This window comes from Cynoglossus semilaevis, chromosome 16 (genome assembly GCF_000523025.1).
Source record: "Cynoglossus semilaevis isolate Cse_v1.0 chromosome 16, Cse_v1.0, whole genome shotgun sequence".
NCBI lineage: Eukaryota > Metazoa > Chordata > Actinopteri > Pleuronectiformes > Cynoglossidae > Cynoglossus > Cynoglossus semilaevis.
Window position 1 is genome coordinate 3,272,678 of NC_024322.1, and position 19,550 is coordinate 3,292,227.

Consider the following 19,550-nt stretch of genomic DNA (forward strand, 5'->3'; position numbering starts at 1 on the left):
AAGTTTTGGCCCCAGACTTTGTGGATACAAAACATTGTTTATTCTTGTGACTTTCAAGGATACAGAAACCAAACATTCATTTTGACAGTTCTCTCAGATCAACAGTGATCCTTTGTACAGCTTTGTTCACAAAAACACAAGATAAATTAATCTACACCAACTTGAGAATGAAAATACAAAAAGTGGAGCAAAAATATTTACATTCACAACAGGAACAGTCTCTACCACCAGTAGTGTTGGAAACCATTGTGTACTGAGGTCATAGAAAATATCTGTAAACAACATCGTCATAATTAGTGGTTAGAAAATGATCAGGGACTTCTTACCTCAGGTTGATTAGCTGCAACACTTGGCTACAACACACAGAACGTCATGGCCCCAAAATGTGTACATTTGCAACACTTTAGGCTGCAAGAAAAAGTGCTTTCTATCCATTTTGTAATGCAAACTATGGTTGAAGGTAAAAAAAGAGGAAAATAGCTGATTGGTTGATCTGAGAAGAAACGAGGTTCAAATATCTGTGAATGTGAATGGGTGTATAAACCTCAGTCCAATTTCAGTGGGTTCACTGTGCTGCTCATTCCTTTTCCATTCCATTTAGGGATGCGGATCAGAAGAAGACCAACAGCTACTAAGGCCAGGACCACTCCCAGACTTGGAGGGCCACAGGGACTGAACTCCTGAGCCAGACCAGAGAGAAGGGGAGCCAGGATGCGACCAACGGCTGTTACTGACTGTCCCGCACCAATCAGAGTCCCGCTGGCCTGGGCCCCTCCCCTCCGCAGCTCCAGGTCTGTGATACATGTCCGTCCAATGGTGGTAGAAATAGCAAAGAAAGAGGAGGAGAGCACCACCTCCCAGACACTGGATGCAGCAGTGTAGAGGAAGATGAGTGAACATGTGAGCACCGTGGAGTGAAGCAGCAGTGCAGCGATGTTGTTCTTGTACAGCTTGGTGACCGGCCCTACCAGGAACCCAGCCAGAGCTCCCAGTGTGCTGCTGTAGCTGATCAGGTAACCTGTGATCTTTGGTTTGAGTGAGAAGCGCTCCTCCATGGCCAGGGAAAAGTTACTGTAGTAAAGCATGATGGAGATGGCCATGAGCAGACGCACCATGAAGAGGTCCCACATGTCGGAGGAGGCTACCAGGTGGATCCTCGTTCCTACCAATGACAGCTGATTCCACACAGGCTGGAGCAGAGGCATCTGCCTCCACTGAACACCACTGTAGTTCTGCACAGTTTCAGTCACTTCTATTGGTGACGTGTGTTGTCTCTTTACATGGGAACCATTCTGTACAGCCTTATTACAGTGGTGGTTATGACAGAGTGCACTTGTGTTATTGCTGGAGTTGGTGTCTTGTTGCTGAGCCAGTGTCTCGCTCCAAGGCAGCATCGACACCAGTCCTGGAATTACAAACACACATAGTCAATACTTTACCCAAATGGTAACACTGAGTTTACTCAAAGATGGATTTAGAAGTAGAATAATTGTTCAACAAAGTTAGCCATACAACAAAAACTTTAGCTAAATTGTTAAGCCCAAAAGATAGCTAAAACAAAGTTCTAAAAGTTAGTCATGTTAGTATTTTTAATAGAATTGCACTGAACAATATTCCATAAAACACAATAGCCTCTGTTCTTTATTGATGTGTCGTGGTCTACTGTCATTTCTTCACAGGAACAACTCACTCATCCTCACCTGCATTAATAAGAAAGATGGCGCTACAGGTGAAGGCAGAAGTGTAAAATCCTCCTTCATACTCAGTGAGGTAGCCTCCAACCACAGGTCCCAGGATAAAGCCAACACTGGAGGCTGCATTAAAGTGTCCCATCACCAGAGGGCGCTCTGACTCGAGCACCAGGTCAGACAGCAGGGCTCTGCAGATGGATATGGAGTGTTTGAAGAGCCCTGACACAGAAGAGGAGAAGAATTAGTGACTGGCTGGTTGTTGGTGGTGAGGTTTAAACCTGATCCGTCTTCATAACTGAAACGTTACTGAGCCTGGAAGGTTTTTGTCTTTAAATCCAGGATGTAATTTAACACCAATGCTAATAACAAAAGCATTGCTCAAGGGAAATAAAAACTGGGGCGGAAAAAAGCAACTTTTTTCTACATAAATAAGACAGTATGATTCTTTCTGCAACAGTATGAGAAAGAGATTTGAGAAGTTGAATTCTTCTTGTTTTTATTATGACTATACTACTCTACAATGACAACACGTGAGTGACAATTACAAACCCATTGGTTTCAGACAGTGGTCCCACTTACCCACTGGTATCCGAGCGAGGACAAACAGAGCGATGCTGGTGGACATCCCCAGCAGGCAATAGCCGAAAGCACTAATCAGCAGGCAGGTGAGGAGCGAGTACTTACGGCCGACCACATCACTCCAGCTGCCCTAAGAGACAACGAACAAGAGAGGGGAAAAAAAACATTAGTTCATATTATTATTACTCAATATCATAATTATTTTCAGTATGAAGCGCTACGGTTAATTGATCGTAACGTTTCCTGAATTCCATCAGAAAACCTTTTATCGCCGGAACTATAGTTAAGTGCAACTCAAACGGAATGAAAACAATGTAACACAACACCCGCGTGTTGCCGCGTGTGACGCTCAGGTCTGTACAAGTTGCAGAAGAAATTAGTTGCCAAGTGGGGGGGAAAATGGCAGAAAAGTTATTACTAACGACCAAGCGCATACAATGTTGGTATTGTTTTGGCTACGGAATAACCACCCGACTTCGTTCGTCAAAGTAACACGGTAAGTGAATCGAATAAAACCAATGTTTTTCCAATGTAAAATGCATTTGGTAGGAAATTAAATGTTGGCGTTTAATTTGCAATAAATTGTGTACGAGTACGACAAAGGTGAACTGTCATAAAACGACTTAAGTGACAAGTAGAAAATAGCTAAATGGTAGCTTTAAGAGAGCTAGTCAGTCAAGGTAACATGTAACAGAAGACAAGTATCAGAGCCAATCAAAAACGGCAGGAGACGGAAATTTAAAATGATCAAACTCATGACAAAAGTTAGCTGTAAAGATAGCCAGAAATGGAAAAATGAAATAACAGAATTGGAAAACACGATAGATTAAACTAAATGAGCAAAATATTGTCTTGAAATTAGTGGGGAAAAATGAACCTACAGTAGGCTAATCCAAGAACAAGTTGAAAGTGAGCAAAGAAGAGAGCTACGGAAACAGCAAAGAGTTGGTAAAAGTCAAGGACAAATCTCAGACAAACTGTGGTAGAAACCTTCAAAAGAAGAATGACTAACTATTTCAACCCAGGAGGGTCTAAGAGCGCATTGGTAACAATACCAAATCCTGTGTTTCCTCTGAACTACAGAGCCTCAACCATTACACCAGACATGACTGGATTCTCACCCTCGTTTTCTCACAGATTTACTGTATGTGACTATATAACGACTTAATGAAATCAGGACAAGATGAGTTCACTGTGTTCTGGGCAGGGTCTGATGGGTTCATCATGACGGAGACACGGCTGTTCGTGGATCTCTGTGTTCCTCAGGGCTCAGTGCAGTTCTGGGGAAAAACAGATGTCTCCTTATTCTGGTTAATTTGTCGCATGACCCTGGTGAATTAAACCAATTTCAGCAACTGTGGGTGTTGAGAGGAGAGAAATGTGGAAATGTAAAATGCAGAGGATGAAAAGGCTGATTTCCTAACAGCTTGGGTGAGGCTTGATTGGGAAAATCCTTCATATTTTATTATTATTTTATTTTATTATGTCAAACTTAATGTTAAATATGACGTTTGCCTAGAGGCACATAGATCACCTTTTTCCTGTTGTAATCGCTGTGAGGCTACAGCTCACTAGGACACATTTCTTTGTGTGAATATATAAAGACTGGACATGTTGTGTGACCGCAATCAACGTCGGACACCCACTGTTGATTGTTTTCATAGAATACCAGAGTTAACATGGAATGCAACCACTAACTGTGAGCACGCCTTGTTAGGCAGAAGACACTGAGTTAAAGAGTGGTACTCAGAGACAGGGAGAAACCAAGTCAGTACTCACGACTACTGTGCTTGAGAAGAACTGTAAGATCCCATATGTAGATCCTGTAACAGTAAAAAGATAAATATGGGTTGAAAATATCTACACTAGCAAGACCTTTATATAACTATATATATATATTGTATTTTCTAAACTGTGACCACGATAAAAAATGTACTTGCTTGTGGGAATATGCAAGACATGTTACTTGTGCAGTAACAGAGAAATGAATAGAAGATGAGAATTTATGTTCTATACAACTTAAGAACCAGTACTGTGGTTGAAATTAACTGATATTTATCATATTTTTAATTTTTTAATTTTTTGTACCGACCAAAAAATTCTACTTAAATGAAATAATAAAATTATTTTCTTAAATACAGTGTATATATATATATATATACATATATATACATATATATATATTTCCTTTTTTTTTGTTTTTTTCCTTTTTGAATATTACATCTTAAATTAATTCTAAACTTCTTGATGTTTGTGTAAATCAATAGCACTACTTACCCACAATTCCCGCCACAGTGGGACTGGCTCCTAGAGCCTTGACATGATGGCTAAGCAGTGGAATGATCATGCTCACTCCAAACAAGTCCTAAAGCAAACAACAAGAAAAAAAGCAAAACACAAAATGTAATTTTATCAGTAACAAGTAACCACACAACCTAACATGTCTGTGTAGGTTCTCAGTCATCCAGGTCATTTAATCCAAAAAATAGTTACATTGAAAGCAACTGGACAAAATTGTTGTTTTTCTTTGTTTTTTTTTTTAAGACTCTCATCCAAGAGGCTTCTTCAGTTCTGAAAAAAAAAAAATTATTATTTATCCAGTTACTTTAGATGTAACTATTTTTTGCACACAACCTAATAATTGGACAACAGAGGGCGTAAGCTGTTGGGGGAAAAAGGGCTCTTCCTGTTTGTCTACATTCTCAGCTCAAAAGCTGCCCCTGATTCAAGTCACACAGCAGATCATAGTGTTCTGCACATGACACTAATTCCTTTATCATCAGGGACTTTACTGTCCAAATAATGTCTCCTCTCTGTGTGTTAAAAGGCAGCTGCTGTGGTGAAAGTCATGGCAGGATGGTCCCTTTGACATTGTGCATCATGTTGAGACTGGTTTTCCTCACATTTAACTCAAGACTGCTTCCTTTTGCGACCTACTTTGCTGACAGCTGGTCTCTGAAGTGGTGTAGAACACTTAGATGTCAACACAACCTGTCGTGGTCTACAGCAACTTTATTTTGAAGCAGACACAGGTGACCAGTTTGAGACTTACCTCAAATATGGAAAAACCAACTATGTGTTTGTTTTGAGGCATTAAATGTTGTTTAAAAAATGAATAACATTTATTAAAGAGGTTTTTTTTCCCCACAATCCTTGGACATGTAATCTTTAGTTAACTTTTATCTATATTTTGGGAATATTGTTATGTTTTTTGGCTTCCATTTAAGGCATTTTCAACTATATTCTATGACATTCTATTGCTTTTATAGCTGTCTTTTAAACTGTTTGGCATATTTTTAGGATTTTCTGCATCTTTTCGCATCTTTGTTGGGGTTACTTTTTCATCGTATTTCTTTATTTATGAAGCCATGAAGCAATTTATCAGCTGCAGTTACTCCTTAATCCTTTTTAGTCGAATTACATTTAACTGTTACACGTCACATCACAGTGGAGCAGTTTTTTCAGTTCTTAAACGTCAAAGCTCCACAACTGTACAAACACTACTTTTAGAAAAAATATAATGTAATTTTCCTGCACAGTTATGCTGCAGTTGAGAATGAATTTTGTGCTTCTGGAATGATTTGAAGCCTTTGCATTTTTATTTTAACAACGATTAGTACTCCATGAAATCATGAACAGGTGACACTACACGAATTTGCCTTTTCTGTCACAGATAAATGAAAAGTCGTCACTCACCATAAAGCCCACCACATAGATACACAATATGATTTTTCTTCTCCCTCTGGTTTTTAGGAATAATGGTCTACATGTCTGCTGGCTGCTCATCTTCTCTGTGTGCCTGTGGCTTTGGCAGCACCGGCGACTGCAGCTCATACAAAGCGGAAGAACTGCTCCATTGCTGTCAACGCAAAGCCGGCGGCCTGACCCGTAGGGGCGAAGGGCTCCCACAGCTTTCGGTCTTGTCCTTAGACATCCCGCTGTCAATGACCACGGAAGCAAAGAGCAGAAATACTTACAGGACGTCCATAATTTGACAGGTACGTGCGTTGTTTAATTCCATCAAGAGTAGAATTAATGCTTCGACGGCTCGGACACCCCCGCAGCTGAACCAGCAAATGGTTTCGTCTAAAGACGTCATAATACAGATTTACGGAAATGGTAGTAAAGAAAACGTCTTTCCTTGAGAGATTTCTTTCTTGTTTGTTGTGGTTAACTCAACTTTTAACACATAAATTAATTAATTACAAAGACAACTCATTTACTATATACGTTAATTTGAAAAATATAATTGCGCAACAGTAACGTTAACATAATATCTAACAAAATAATATATAATAATAATAATAATACCAAAACCAACAAATAATCAAAATAAGCAGTAATTCTTTTACTTCTCACAATGTATTTGTGTATTTGTATTGTGTATTACTGTATTTGTTTTGAACAGTATATAGTATAATAATTACAAACAATCCTGCAACAATTGTTGTTTAATTCACAAAAAGTTTAGTCCATTAGGCTTTGCACAATTGATTGCTCTTTGTCTCTACCTGCTGGACTAACTGAGGTATGGCAGAGACTATTAACGTTACATTTCTGTAGTCTTCTGAGAGATGCATACAAGTTTGTAAAGCTGTTATGATCGGAATATACCAGTTAAATAAATATTAACAGGATGTGAAAATGTACATATGTTTCCCTTATTTTGAAATCTTTTTTGGAAAAAAAATCACAATTATTTGACATTCTTAAGAAATAAAAGAAACAAAAAGTAACAGAGGAGAGTGACACCATAGAACTAAAAAAATAGTCGCTGACATTTGAAATTGGATCTCTAAATGGAGACAGAGATAGAGAAAGAAGGAGAGAGAATGAAAACGAAAGAGAGGGCTGAGCGTTTGTTCTCTGTCACATCTCTGTGCAAATTAGTCAGAGTCTACATTTAGGTTCACTGCTAAATGTTTGCCTCACATGCTAATAAACAGCGTGTTTCCCATCACCTTCACTTTGACCCGGGCTAACAACCCCATTGGTTGTTGTCACCATGTTTCTAATTGACTTTACAATCGTATTTTGTTACGTTTGTAACCAAACAGAATACAGGCCACCACTGTACCACATCTACATCAAGTGAGAGCTCAGTATCTAACATAAAACGTTTGTTGTTTTATATTTGTATGTGCTATCTTTAAGATACGGATGAATTTGATCTTTTGTGGATGGTAACCATGTAGAAAAACAGAGAGGATGCCTACGTCCTTACACTTTTGACAATGTAATGTATACAATTTGATGCATAAACCGCAAATCTTAAATCTAAGCACTTACATTTTCACATCTCAAACAGTCAGAACTGGCAGATGGAAATAATTTTTGGATAGAAATTTCTCTACACTCTACCTATAGATAATGTAGTCGTAGCTTTGTCTTTATATTTTTAAATTATGTGTGCATTAGTGTCTGAAACAGCCAGAAATCATTACCAGCCTCTAACCTATCTCACTAACCTTTACATTCCCGTCGACACCTATTTACAGGAAATGAGAGTTGTACTGTATGTGTGTCTGTAAATGTTGCTCTCTCAGGTCACAGGCTTCAGGTTGTTGTGGAACTCTTTCTCCTCTTCTCGGTGCTTTTTCTCTCGCCCTGCCTTGACATTCCCATGAAGACGCCGGGTGTCCAGTTGCCACCAGTTATTTCTGTGATCATCCCCTCCCTTCACACTGCTCCAACTGCTCCACACACAGCACAGGGACTCAATCAGACCCCCCAAAAATAGCCACGGGGGGTGGTAAAGGGAAGGTGGGCGGGTTGGTATGAGATGCCTGCGGACCCCGGTGGAGGGTCCAAATGGAGTCATGTGCCCAGTCTTGTCCTCCATTAACACAGACAGCAGGCAGAGGAGTGGAGTGAAGATCCTGTAACTTTCTCGCTGCAGTGCACGATAAGTGACTTTTTCAGCTTCTTCACGTGTTCACTGACTGAAGGAAACTTTCAGGGCGTGTAAGGACATCTCGAACTGAACTGAGCTGGTGATTTTTGGACCATGAAGCTGAGCGTGGCACTGTTTTTTGCCGGTCTGTTTGGGGCGTTGGCAGCCGTGTTCATCCTCCTATCTTTTGGAACTGATTACTGGCTGCTTGCCTCAGAGAGCTGCACTCACAGCTCAGAGGGAACTGTTGGTCCTTCTGTAGTGCCTGTGGAGGTGAGTGGTTCAACTTTGAAGACATGAATGCTTGTAAAAAAAAAAAAAAAAAAAAAAGAATCATCTATAAATACGTCTTTGTTTTGGAAAAATTAAAACACCAAAGACAGGAAATAGTGTAAAAAGTCTTTGTCAGCATTACTGGGCTTTAACCTATGATCATAATGGAACCATGTAGGAGCTGGTCCTGTTCATGGAATCAGACACTTTGTAATGTACTGATTGCGTGCATGCAGTGACTGACTACCACTGACTGAGTACTATGTCTCCCCATCATAGCAACACAAATACCAGTCGTCCCAGTGGTATGGTGGTGTATTAAATATCACCGACTGGAACATACCTAGCTTCTCATAGTAGGCCCTAATACTGCAGCTGAGACTTGATATCGGCACAATAAAACCAACGACATATCACAGGTGTATATAGTCCATAGTAATTCTGAGTCAAATCGGTTATGTCGATTTATTTTTAGAGCTTGATCAGGATTTATAGAGCGCATGAACCAATCAGAAAGCAGATGTTTTGTCCCTTGGACACAGGTCTGTGAGGCTGTGGCTCACCTGATCATCACCAGCCAAAGCACCGAGCATGTTAGCATAGCCACGGGTGGTGTAGGGTGGCAGACACAAGCATTAACTGTGTTGAAGTCTCAGGACCAGCTCTGAGGTGGAGTTCCTGTTTTTGTTTTTGTAGTTAAGGCGTCACTTTCTCTGACAGATCTGGGGGGGGGGGGGGTTCCCACAGGATTCCTGCAGCAGTGTGGTCAGAGCACGTGTTAACGATAATCAACATGAAATGGTCCTGTGGGATTACATACTGGTTAATAATAACCTTACTGTTGCAAATAATGTCTAATCTACCCACTGAATGTTAATATTTCTTAATGTTAATGATGTTCATGTTACAGATACAACATTGTCTTAATCTTATTCTCAAAGGAAAATGTGTGAAAAGGCAAATAATTAAAATGAAAACTTGTTTTCATTTTAATTATGCACATGACACAGATTTTATGTTTGAAAATAAAGGTTTGAAGTTGTAAATAGTGACAACAGAATAAAACAGATTATTATTATGTGTTACTTTACGTTACAAACTAAATTTGTGGTTTAAAAAAATAGAAATGATATAGAATAGAAATGTCTCTAAGTACAATAGTTGGGGCTTTATTTTTTTATTTTTTTACAACTTTCCTTTTGACGAAAAAAACACACTGGTTTTTTAAGATAAATCAGTCAATTTAATCTATGTTTAAAACTGGGATTATATCGTCACACTCATGGGGGATTTGGTTTTACATATGCAAAATATGTCTAACATTATTATTTGATAGATTTGGAGTCTGCTTGATGGCCCTATTCCACAATCTAGTGGGCCCAATTCTGCCCGCGGGCCACCAGTTGACAATTGCCTGATCAATTGTTTTTTTTCTCGGACAAAAATAGAAACCATAAACCTTTTCGGTGTTTCCTGAATGGGAAAATCCTCGACCTGCATTTCTGCTTTAGGCACCAAACCAAACCTGGCCGTGGCCAGAGGTGCTGACTCAGCTTGACCCTTGAACTTTCTCAGCAGCTGTTCTGTTGCACTACGACATCTCAGTGAAACCTGTCTCACAGGATCGGCCTCCACAGACAGTGTTAGCAGATATTGAAGTGTTTGAAGTATTTTTTGCTGTAAAATGTCATTAAAACGTATATTTATCTTTCCCAACTCTACAGCGTGGTGATGTGGTGATACAGGATCCTGAGGATCAGAGCTTTGTTACTGTGTACCATGAAGGGTTTTTCTGGAGGTGTTCGTTTAAAGGCAACATGGATGATGAAGACCTGATCTCAAAGCTGTGGTTCAGTGAGTCCATTAATGACTTGTCTTAAACTGAGTATTATTATGTTGGTCAAGCATAAAAAAATTGAAACCAAAAAGGCCAAGTATAGGAAAACAAAAGTGACGTTAAGATAAGAGTAAGTATCTGCTGTTTCCTGTTAAATAGTTGGATTAGCTGAAGAAGCTGTTTCCTGTTAAATAGTTGGATTAGTGTCAGGACCACATGGGCTTTGTAAACATCTGTGGAATTTCATATAGAGTTTAGAAATAAAAATACCAGAGAGAACTGGAGAAGCTTAGAAAACTAAATCCAACTGTGTTCTCAATCTTAGCCAAACAGACATTATAACTCAGTACACTTCAATTAAAAAAAATATTTTCTGTATATAAAACAAAAATGTTCATAAATGTAATAAACAAAGGAGTTTTTCCTGACTATGACTATTTTTTTTTCATTAAATCCTTCTCAATTTTTTGAACAAATTCTTTTCCCTCCAGCCAACCAGCCTGACACCAAAGTCTGCATGCATGCCTACCTCTTCCCGTTCCCCATCTCTCATCCCATCAACAACTCCACAGAGTACGAGTCAGCCATAAGTGAGTGGTTTACTACTGTATTTCTATTGACATCTTATCATAAAGTGATTTTATATTCATTTTCTGGCTTTTCCACTCACTCACACACACACACACGCAGTGACAAACATGTGCGATGTTCAGTTTATAGAGGCTTCTGGAGCGTCTTCATGCTGATCGGCGTTGTGTCTGTGGTATTGGGGGGATTCTTCATCATTTGCGCTGCTCCGTTTGCCAGCCATAATCTGTACAAAGCCGGAGGCGTACTCTTCCTGACGTCAGGTCGGACATTCAGAACCATCACACCCGTGTTCTTTTATATTTGAGTGAGAGTGTTTCAGTTCGTCTCATACGTCGTCACGTACGTGATCTTCTTCTCTTCTCTGCTCCAGGTATTTTCCTGCTGGTGGTGGTGGTCATGTATGTTCTGTGGATTCAGGTGTTGGACGTGGTGGAGCACTACATGGACTACCATAAGTCCATGTGTCCAGATTATCAGTTGTCCCTCAGCTACGGTCTGTCCTTCATGTTTGCCCCCATCGGCATCTTCTTCTGCCTCCTGGCCGGACTCCTCTTCCTCCTCATTGGTCGGACCATTAAGATCCACTATAACTGAGTTGAGTTAGCAGCTGATCAGAGGACAGTGGGGTCTGGAGGTGTCTAGAGAACTAGTACTTTTTTTTTTTTTAAATAAACCAATTTTTTGCTATACTTGGTCGCTAATATTCATATTTCACACGCTTGGACATTTTTCCATGGGCACGTTGCAACTAGTTTGGAGTGGATTCATGACTCAGTGTAGCTAATGTAAACGGAGAGTGGTGTGGTATTTGGTGATAGTAAAAAAAAAACAGTAGTATGGAATATAAATATACGTCAAAACGTTTTTCTAAGTTCCAAAGAGATCGTGCAAAGCTTTAATAATTTTAAAGTTTCCAATAAGTTTAGTTAAAATTTTCATGTTTGTGCTTTTTTTTCTTTCCTGTGTGGTCATTAAGTGTTTGATGCTGTATATTGGTTGTTGCCTTTTTATTTGCATATTTATTAAATCCACATTTATGAAGACCTCTAGGAAATAATTCATTAAAAAATTTTTTTTAAATTGTACAGAGATTAAATTAAGATCTTAAGAGACAAAAGTCAGTGTTTTTGGATAAACACCAGAAATGTTCATGTAAAACAAAACAAACAGTTCTTTTAATATTTTTCTCTCTTGTCTCAAAGACAGTTTAACTGTGAAATTTCCCTTGGTCTGTGAAGGCATCATTGGCTGTATGGCTTTTGTTTGGTTAATTAGGCCTTCCTTAATCAGCCAATCAGATGCAGAGCAGGATGGATCACGCTATGGTTGTACACACTGATGTCACATGTGTAGTGAGTAGTAGTTCCTCTTTGCACTTTTGTCTCCTTTTGTCTTCTTCTGAATAGAATCCGACTTGTTTTTCTATTAAACCAGACTTAGAATAGAGGCGGAGCTACTCTGACCATTTCTTAAAAGATGTCTGCGTGTACACTAACAGTCCTTATACACTGGCAATTATCAATACTTTTCAATGATAGATTTTTTAAGTTATTTGTAGAAATCTTTTCCACTTTTAATTTTACATTAATCCCCCGACCCCCCACTCCCACCTTGAGAGTCTGATGCTTAATATTTTCTGTTTTTCTGCAATTTCCAAGCAAATATTTTCTAGGTAGTCACATTAAGTTTTAGCGTGCCTTGTATTATCACTGTAAATAGCCTGAAACATGCTGCTTTTTTTGTTTTTTTTTGTTTTTTGTGGTCAGGTTTTACTCTGTTTGACCATTTTATTGGTTTAATGCGAAGCATGAATCACTTATTTTTTTAAATGTAGCGTGTCTGGAACTGTTTTACTCTCACATTGTCACGTGTTGTCTTTTAGCTGTAGTGTGTTGTGAAATTCAAGAACATGGCAACATTTGTCTATGATTTGTTGCCAATAAAACAATGCAACGATATTAAGGTTTGATTTTTAAAATAAAGAATTATTAAAGATTTGAGAAGAATCTTTTTTTCAATGACCAAAAATTTGTTTTGTGGTTTGCTTATTTTTTTATTTGTTTATTTTTTTTTTTAGATAACATTGGACTTTACATTAATACAGTTGTTTTAGAGGATGTTGAGACCCATCAGGTGGGAAACAAAATCTGTATCTTTAATCCCTTACGTTTGAGAGAGATGATACCAGCAGATGGCGCCCCTGTCCCACCTGTTACATTGCGTATGAACGTCAACCCTGTGTGTTTGGAATCTCATTTTGCTTATCTGCGTCCTTCCTTTATGAAGTGTGTATGTCTGCGTTTGTGTATGTGTGTATGTGTGTGTTGCTGGGTGTGTGTGGTGTCCGTGCATTTAATCACAACTTGAGAGGAGGAATCTGTAGATGAAAGAATTCACACCTTGGCTGACAGACGCAGGGTAATTTCACTCATGAATGGAGCATTTGATCAGGATCTGAATGGACTCCTGTGTCGACTCGGTGCGTATCAACTCTGCACCTTTATAATAAACTTATCATACATAAGGAAATGCATCTGAGAGAGAGAGCTGAGAGGAGACGCGACACAATGTGAGACATTGATTACTCTCTGAGATTGGATGTGGCTCCGCAGGAGAATCTGATGATGGAGAATCACACTTTCTTACACTTCTGCTGCGGCAAAACTTCGGTTTTCAGCCATACAGTGAGGAGCAGCTCCACTGAGGTGAACCACGCTGAGAGGCCACTGGGGTTAGGAGATGGTAATGCAGCGCATGATAAGATCCAACAAATGGTTCTGTTTCAGGACGGAATAGTCCTTTTTCAGCTGAGTCCCCACCCCCCGTCCCCCCAAAGGAGAAAAGGAGAAAATTCTTATCTGGCGGACTTCCCGCTTTGAATGAAATCCCAATAAGATTAAAAAAAAAGTTTAATCATCTCTCCATCCATATACAAATGAGGGAGAAAGAGCAAGAAAGAGAGAGGGTGGCGGAGGGTTTAATGCAGGTGAGGTGGCAGCTTCCTCCAGGAGCAGCCGGAGTCTTCAGTCATGTCATCAGAGTGGGAGTCCCAGCTGAATTCAGCACTGTTCTGCATGAGCGCCCATGATAATTGTGTGTTGATAGGGAGACGGCGGAGATGGAGTATAATTTCCACCGAGAGATTCCTAAACAAATACCTGTGCTCAGCAGAGGAGGAGACTTACAGAGGAGGAGGAAGGGGTGGGAGGTGGCGGGCGGGGGGCTTGGGGGAGTGTATGGATACCTGGATGGACGGACGGTTAAAATAATAAGGTCATGTAAATACTAAGGAAATGTTGAAACCATAGCAGAAATTAGGCTCGGTAAGGATAGACACCTAGTATACCTTTTGTTGTTATTCTTCATTTATTTTCATTTATTTAATCATTCGTTTGTACTGACATCACAACGTTGCTATGACATGTTAGACCACTAGGTGGCGCTTCGCATTTATAGTAGTATGGAATTTTCGCGAACACAGGAAGAATAAATCCTGCTGCCGAGATGATAACGCCAGCAAAACGTGTATCTCCTTTATTCTTACCACAGGTCAGTAAACAAACACTAATTCAGGTGAACCTAATATATGTTATGAGTTGAATATGTGAGTAAGTAATTAGCTGTGTACATACGAGCTAAAATAGTCGGTTATCGAGAGAGGGTTGATGTTAAGTGAGTGTGAAGTGTATGCTAAGTGGCTACTGCTAAGCGGACCTGTATAGTAGTGAATGAAGAAAATGGATGCACTAAAGTCACGCTGTTGGTATTTTTTAATGAATGTGTTTAGTGCAATATCTAATGTTTATTTGTTAAATATATTATTTATACGTAATAGTAGTATATTTTTGTGATAGTGATAGTTTTTGGACTAGTGCCAAAACCAGATAAACGTCATTGATAGAGCAACTGTATGAAGAATGGCGGTATTGTAGTTCAACTCCATGAGAAAATGTTTCATAAAAACTGACTAATTTACACACAGGACCGGTTCAAGAGGACAGTTAATAATTTTTACATTAAAAAAATAATTTCATGATATTGGAGAAACTGTTATATCATATATCAGTTATATCGTTGGTTATATTGTAGGTGAAACAGGAAGAATGAATCCTGTTTTTGTGATGATAACACCAGCAAAACCTGCATCTTCATCCTAGATGTTGTCTGTAGAATGTAACCAGAGTAAAGTCATGAAATATACTGCACTTAAAGAGTAGACAGCTTCAATTCATACAGTGACACCAAATAGAAAAGAAAATGATCATGGGTACCATACTGATGTAGGTCAGTTGTGGCAGTGATGCCGTCCTGCAGGCTTTCATGTGGGGCAGACAAAATAGATGTGAGCCTCAGGTGGCCCACCTGTGAAATGGAAAATGGTCAAAAAAATGTAGATAAAATTAAAAATGTGAACGTGGGTTTCACATTTATCAGGAAGAGTGAAGAAACGAGAAGGAGAATAAATTCATCCCTGAATTGCAGCAGCCATGATTGATTTGTTATTATCTAAATAAAATATACATCCATTCATTGTATTAATGATTTTTAAATATTTTGTTCATCTATCTAAGTAATTTTTTTACCTTTATTTCTGGAAGTTAAATTTTACCTTAAATGTATTACATTTTTTGGCAAAGTTTAAACTTCTTTTCATAACTCTAACTTTAGGACACAGTCTTTTAGACATTTTGTTTTTTCTCTGGCATATCCTGTAGCTGTTAGATGTTTTTGTGCCTTTTTAAAAATAATGTTAACTGGTAGCATCAACTTTCAGCTTAGCAAGCTTAAGCTTTGTCGTGCTTAACTGTCAATTTTCATTGACAGTTTGTCTTGTTTATTTTGTTAGTTTGTTAACTTTTGAGCTCACATTTAACTTTTTGATTTTTATTTCTATTTAGCAAAACCCACAGTGGTCTAGTTAGTGATTAATAAAGTTATGTGTGGTCAGTCAATCAGTGGTCAGCCCACTTCAACATGTACGTAAAATTTCAAAATAAAAGGGAATGTGTATAGTAGAAACCTGACCAAATGTGTTTGAATAGAGTTTACTTACATAGACTTTTGCTAAACATAAAAATTCCTCAAAATATAGTAATCACATCATAATAGCTTTTATATTATTGGAGGGGCAAATGGCCAACTGTTATGTTTAGATTATCACCTAATATATATCAACATACATAGAAAGTCTGCATTAAAGCAGACATGTCACAGTGGGACACACTCACGTCCTCTGCCATTAAAGACAGGCGGACGACTTGGACTCTTAGTCAACACTTATATATTTAACCTCCAGGCAGGTTTGAGTTAATTGGAAGACGCTCCGTGCCCTGACGCTCTCACCTCGTGGCACTTTGGTGAAGTTATCATAGCTTATCTTCCAGCACGTCGTAATCTCACACGACACGCGAGTCAGACTCCATTTAAATCTGATTACTCTCGACTTGGACTATTTGAATTGCATGAACGATATGGCAAGTCATATTACACGCTGCTTTCCTCTTAAGAGATAGTTTTACATAATTCGCCATCCGTTTTGAAATAATGAATAGACAATGGGATGTATAATTGTGAGGGATTTACAATTCAGAGGACTACGTGGCATAATCAGCATGCATAATTCCCAGAGAGGCGCTCATAGGTCACCAGTGGCAGAGTCGCGCTAAAAACTAACTCAGGTATTTAAACAAAGAGCTGAAAATCAACACTTTTATCCTGTAAAAACCACCGAACGCTTCAACACAGTCCTTTGGTATCATTGAGGAAACTCAAAGATGTTCAAGCAGGGCATCCAATTACCTTTATAGCTCATATACTTTCTCCTCAGCTGTGAGATTGTTTCTATAAGTTCACAAGAAACTCAGTGGTGTGTGAAGAGCCAGTTTAAAAACGGTTATTACATTGTGGGCCAATGGAAACCATACTGTACCTGCACTGAGTGGATCCTTTTCCTGCCCCTCTACAACATCCCTTGGCCTCACAGACCCTACAGTCTGTGCATATAAATGAAATTCCAAAGTGTAGTATGGAAAAGCCTCCTTCACACTCAAGGTCTCTCGTTTCAAAGGCATGCTAATGTCTCTCACACAGTGAAAACTGCTCTCTTTTAACCGTGCAGATGATGATTGCGACTCTTTAACCGACCGTCTCTCCTTTGAATATTCATAGGTTTTAATGGTATATACGCATTGTAGCTCCCGAAAAGAAGAGGTTTCTTTAAAGACTGACATCATTTGGGCTCGAGCACCAACCAACAAGAGCAAAACCAACGGATAATAGCAGTGACATCAAAAGAGCTGTTGAAGTACCTCGGAATTCTTTCTCTCCACAAAATCGTCTAATTTTTATGAACGAAAACTTTGCCTAAAATTGTGAAGTCCGCTGCCATCTGTTTTACACTCTGCTGTAACATGTTCACAGCCATGTTCTAGGTTGTCGACCCGAGCCTGGTAGAGACCTAAGAGTTAGGACGTTGACCAACATTAGAAAACAACTTCAAAAACGGGCACCCCAGATTGTGTAGGCGTATGACCAGGGTCAATCAGAGGAACAGGTTTCATTGTGAAATACTTTCATGCAGTTGGATTTCAGTTTCAAACATCTTCAACATCCTTTGGGGTCTTGAACATGCCCCTAAATATATGAGGTAGACCAAAATTATAATAAAAAACAATGTTGGATTCTAAAAATAACAACATGGCTCACCAACATCCAAGAATTTGTGAGCCGTTAGATCCTCCAGTAGCTACTGAGTCTGTTTATGGTGTTGACCTAGTCACCGCTGCCAGCTGGTAACATTATTATTTTTGTTCCCTTGGTCAAATACATCTATTGCTGTGGCAAATTGATGAACAGTGTGCTTTTATGTAGTTGCGCTGGAATACAGTACATCCTACAGTTTTGGATGTGGATGTTTTGTGAATATCTGACAGAAGTTTGGCAATTTTAAATTTTGTCCAGGTATTTGGTGACATTTTTGTCTTCATTCTTCACATCTCTGACTTGAATGTTTAGTTCTCCTAGTGTGAAGTACTGAGACGTTAACAATGACATTGTTTCGTCTGCTTCTCTGCTCTTTGTGTTTGGCCGCGGTGTTGAAAGTAGTTTCAGCACATAGTTCCTCCAAGAGGTGTCCGAGCTTCAAGGACTGGTGTGTTAAGTTTGTGAAATAGTTCCGGCACTACTGTACACAGATGTGAGGACTACAAAACTGTATAGAATCCTTTTTTTTTTCTGAATTAAACGGTAAAGTTTATCTCGCTATGAAAAGCTGTTTCACAAGAAATATCAAGGAAGATCAAGGACTATCAAAGATTATCAAGGCCATAGGACTGTAATTTCAGTTCAAAGTGTCGTCTTTGTCTGTTCAGTAAAGTTCCAAAGTCAAAAGCCTTCTGTGCTCTAATCCTGTACTTTTCCAGGCACTGACACAGCAGTAACACACACCCCCGTCACTAATTTCTCACTTTTTCATACTCTTTCTTTGAGATCGTAGCGTCCCAGCGCCGAGTTTTCCTGCTTCTTATTTGGGCTTTAGCTCCCCCTCCAGCTACTAATTAATGCCGCAGTACAAACAGCCGTTGGGTTTGGTCATGAATATTCAAAAGTGCCACTCGCATGTCATTTTTTATGCAGCGTTGTAACATAGGGCGTTGGTGAAGCAGGCACCCAGGGTTTTCAAAGCCATTTGAGGTTTTTTTTTTTCCTGTATCTGTCCCAGAATGAGGAAAGAAAATCTGTCCCCCATTATTTGATGTGACACTGAGTAAGACAGGATCAGAGTTCTTTTCCACTTGGTTGTTGCTTAACTAGGTAAGTTAGTGTTAGTCCAGGCTTTGTACTCACTGCAGGCGGAAATTAAACCAAATTAGATTAAAATAAAATAACATAAAAATACATATGATAGAATATGTACAATGTCAGTGTTAGTCCAACTAGTACTGCTACTTATAACAACTAATCTGTTATTATAATAGCAATAATATTTCTACTATTTAAAACACATTGATAATTTTTGAATTCTATAAATATAAATAAATCCTGAAAGTATTTATTTGTAAAGTTTTTCATTCTTCACTGACAGTTGATTTTGAATGCATTTATATATACATTGTAAGTACAAGTATGTATCTGTATCCTAAGATTTTAGTGATGCCTCTGTGGGTTTTTATTGGAATTATTTAAATTTTTTGTTATTTGATGATTATCATTTTGGGTTTCATCATAAATGTTGTTGTTAATTTAAAACAAAAAAAGACGTACAGACAGATTCTTAATTTTTAGTGATGTTGGTAAAATTCTTACTTTTTACAATGTCAAATTGGGAAATGCAGTTTAAATAATCATAAATGATCATTTATACCAACAGGTATAAAAGGACCCAGAGGCCAGGTCTTCTTCACCTGTGAGGCTGCTGTAAGTGTTCCCTATGTTTTTTTTACTGTTTTTTAAAGTGGATGTATTTATTTGCAAAGTCAATACTTCCCATGTGTAGACAGCATTAAAAGGTTAATATTAATGTTTTGTTGGTTTCAAATAAATTTTATTTATCCTGAAGTTTATATTCAGGCCATTTTATTTTAACAAAGTAACCATAACAGAGACCCCCTTAAAAACTGAGACATACAACAAACCAGGATTTATGTGTAAGTTAACTGAATATAAATTATTTATGTTTCTATTTTGA

General features: G+C 38.6%; 2 protein-coding genes and 1 long non-coding RNA gene across 6 annotated transcripts in view; 2 read left to right on the plus strand and 1 right to left on the minus strand.

Moving 5' to 3' along the window:
- Positions 1-6: 6 nt before the first annotated feature.
- Positions 7-6,109, minus strand: mfsd9 (major facilitator superfamily domain containing 9). Its single transcript, XM_008328080.3, has 6 exons — positions 5,967-6,109; positions 4,548-4,635; positions 4,050-4,093; positions 2,271-2,400; positions 1,701-1,910; positions 7-1,405 (listed from the first exon to the last, which is right to left on the minus strand). Exons 1-6 carry the CDS (start codon positions 6,102-6,104, stop codon positions 546-548), a joined length of 1,470 nt encoding a protein of 489 aa, XP_008326302.1. The 5' UTR covers positions 6,105-6,109; the 3' UTR covers positions 7-545.
- Positions 2,367-14,052, plus strand: tmem182a (transmembrane protein 182a). 3 transcript variants are annotated; one of them, XM_008328079.3, is made up of 7 exons: positions 2,367-2,766; positions 6,024-6,268; positions 7,817-8,436; positions 10,161-10,290; positions 10,765-10,863; positions 10,987-11,124; positions 11,235-14,051. In XM_008328079.3, exons 3-7 carry the CDS (start codon positions 8,278-8,280, stop codon positions 11,456-11,458), a joined length of 750 nt encoding a protein of 249 aa, XP_008326301.1. In that variant the 5' UTR covers positions 2,367-2,766; positions 6,024-6,268; positions 7,817-8,277; the 3' UTR covers positions 11,459-14,051. The 3 variants fall into 3 exon arrangements, with proteins under 3 accessions (XP_008326301.1, XP_016895235.1, XP_024919876.1); XM_025064108.1 differs by lacking the exon at positions 2,367-2,766 and adding an exon at positions 5,105-5,302; XM_017039746.2 differs by lacking the exon at positions 7,817-8,436 and having other exon boundaries at positions 2,370-2,766; positions 11,235-14,052.
- Positions 14,053-14,284: 232 nt separating this feature from the next.
- Positions 14,285-19,550, plus strand: part of LOC103391706 (uncharacterized) — a 25,011-nt gene continuing 19,745 nt past the window's right edge. The window contains exons 1-2 of one of the 2 annotated variants that reach the window (XR_522811.3): positions 14,285-14,413; positions 19,233-19,279. This is a non-coding gene — a long non-coding RNA (uncharacterized LOC103391706). The remainder of the gene's footprint in view (positions 14,414-19,232; positions 19,280-19,550) is intronic. The other variant, XR_522812.3, reaches the window with a different exon arrangement.

Bases quoted from the DNA above. Each gene is read 5' to 3' on its own strand.
- mfsd9 (XM_008328080.3), bottom strand. From the start codon at position 6,104: ATGAGCTGCAGTCGCCGGTGCTGCCAAAGCCACAGGCACACAGAGAAG. The intron at 2,401-4,049 runs GTGAGTACTGAC...GTTGTCTCTTAG, and splicing joins TCTTCTCAAGCACAGTAGTC to GGCAGCTGGAGTGATGTGGT. The intron at 1,911-2,270 runs GTAAGTGGGACC...CTTCTGTGTCAG, and splicing joins CCTCGCTCGGATACCAGTGG to GGCTCTTCAAACACTCCATA.
- tmem182a (XM_008328079.3), top strand. From the start codon at position 8,278: ATGAAGCTGAGCGTGGCACTGTTTTTTGCCGGTCTGTTTGGGGCGTTG. The intron at 10,291-10,764 runs GTGAGTCCATTA...TTTTCCCTCCAG, and splicing joins GATCTCAAAGCTGTGGTTCA to CCAACCAGCCTGACACCAAA. The intron at 10,864-10,986 runs GTGAGTGGTTTA...TGCGATGTTCAG, and splicing joins AGAGTACGAGTCAGCCATAA to TTTATAGAGGCTTCTGGAGC.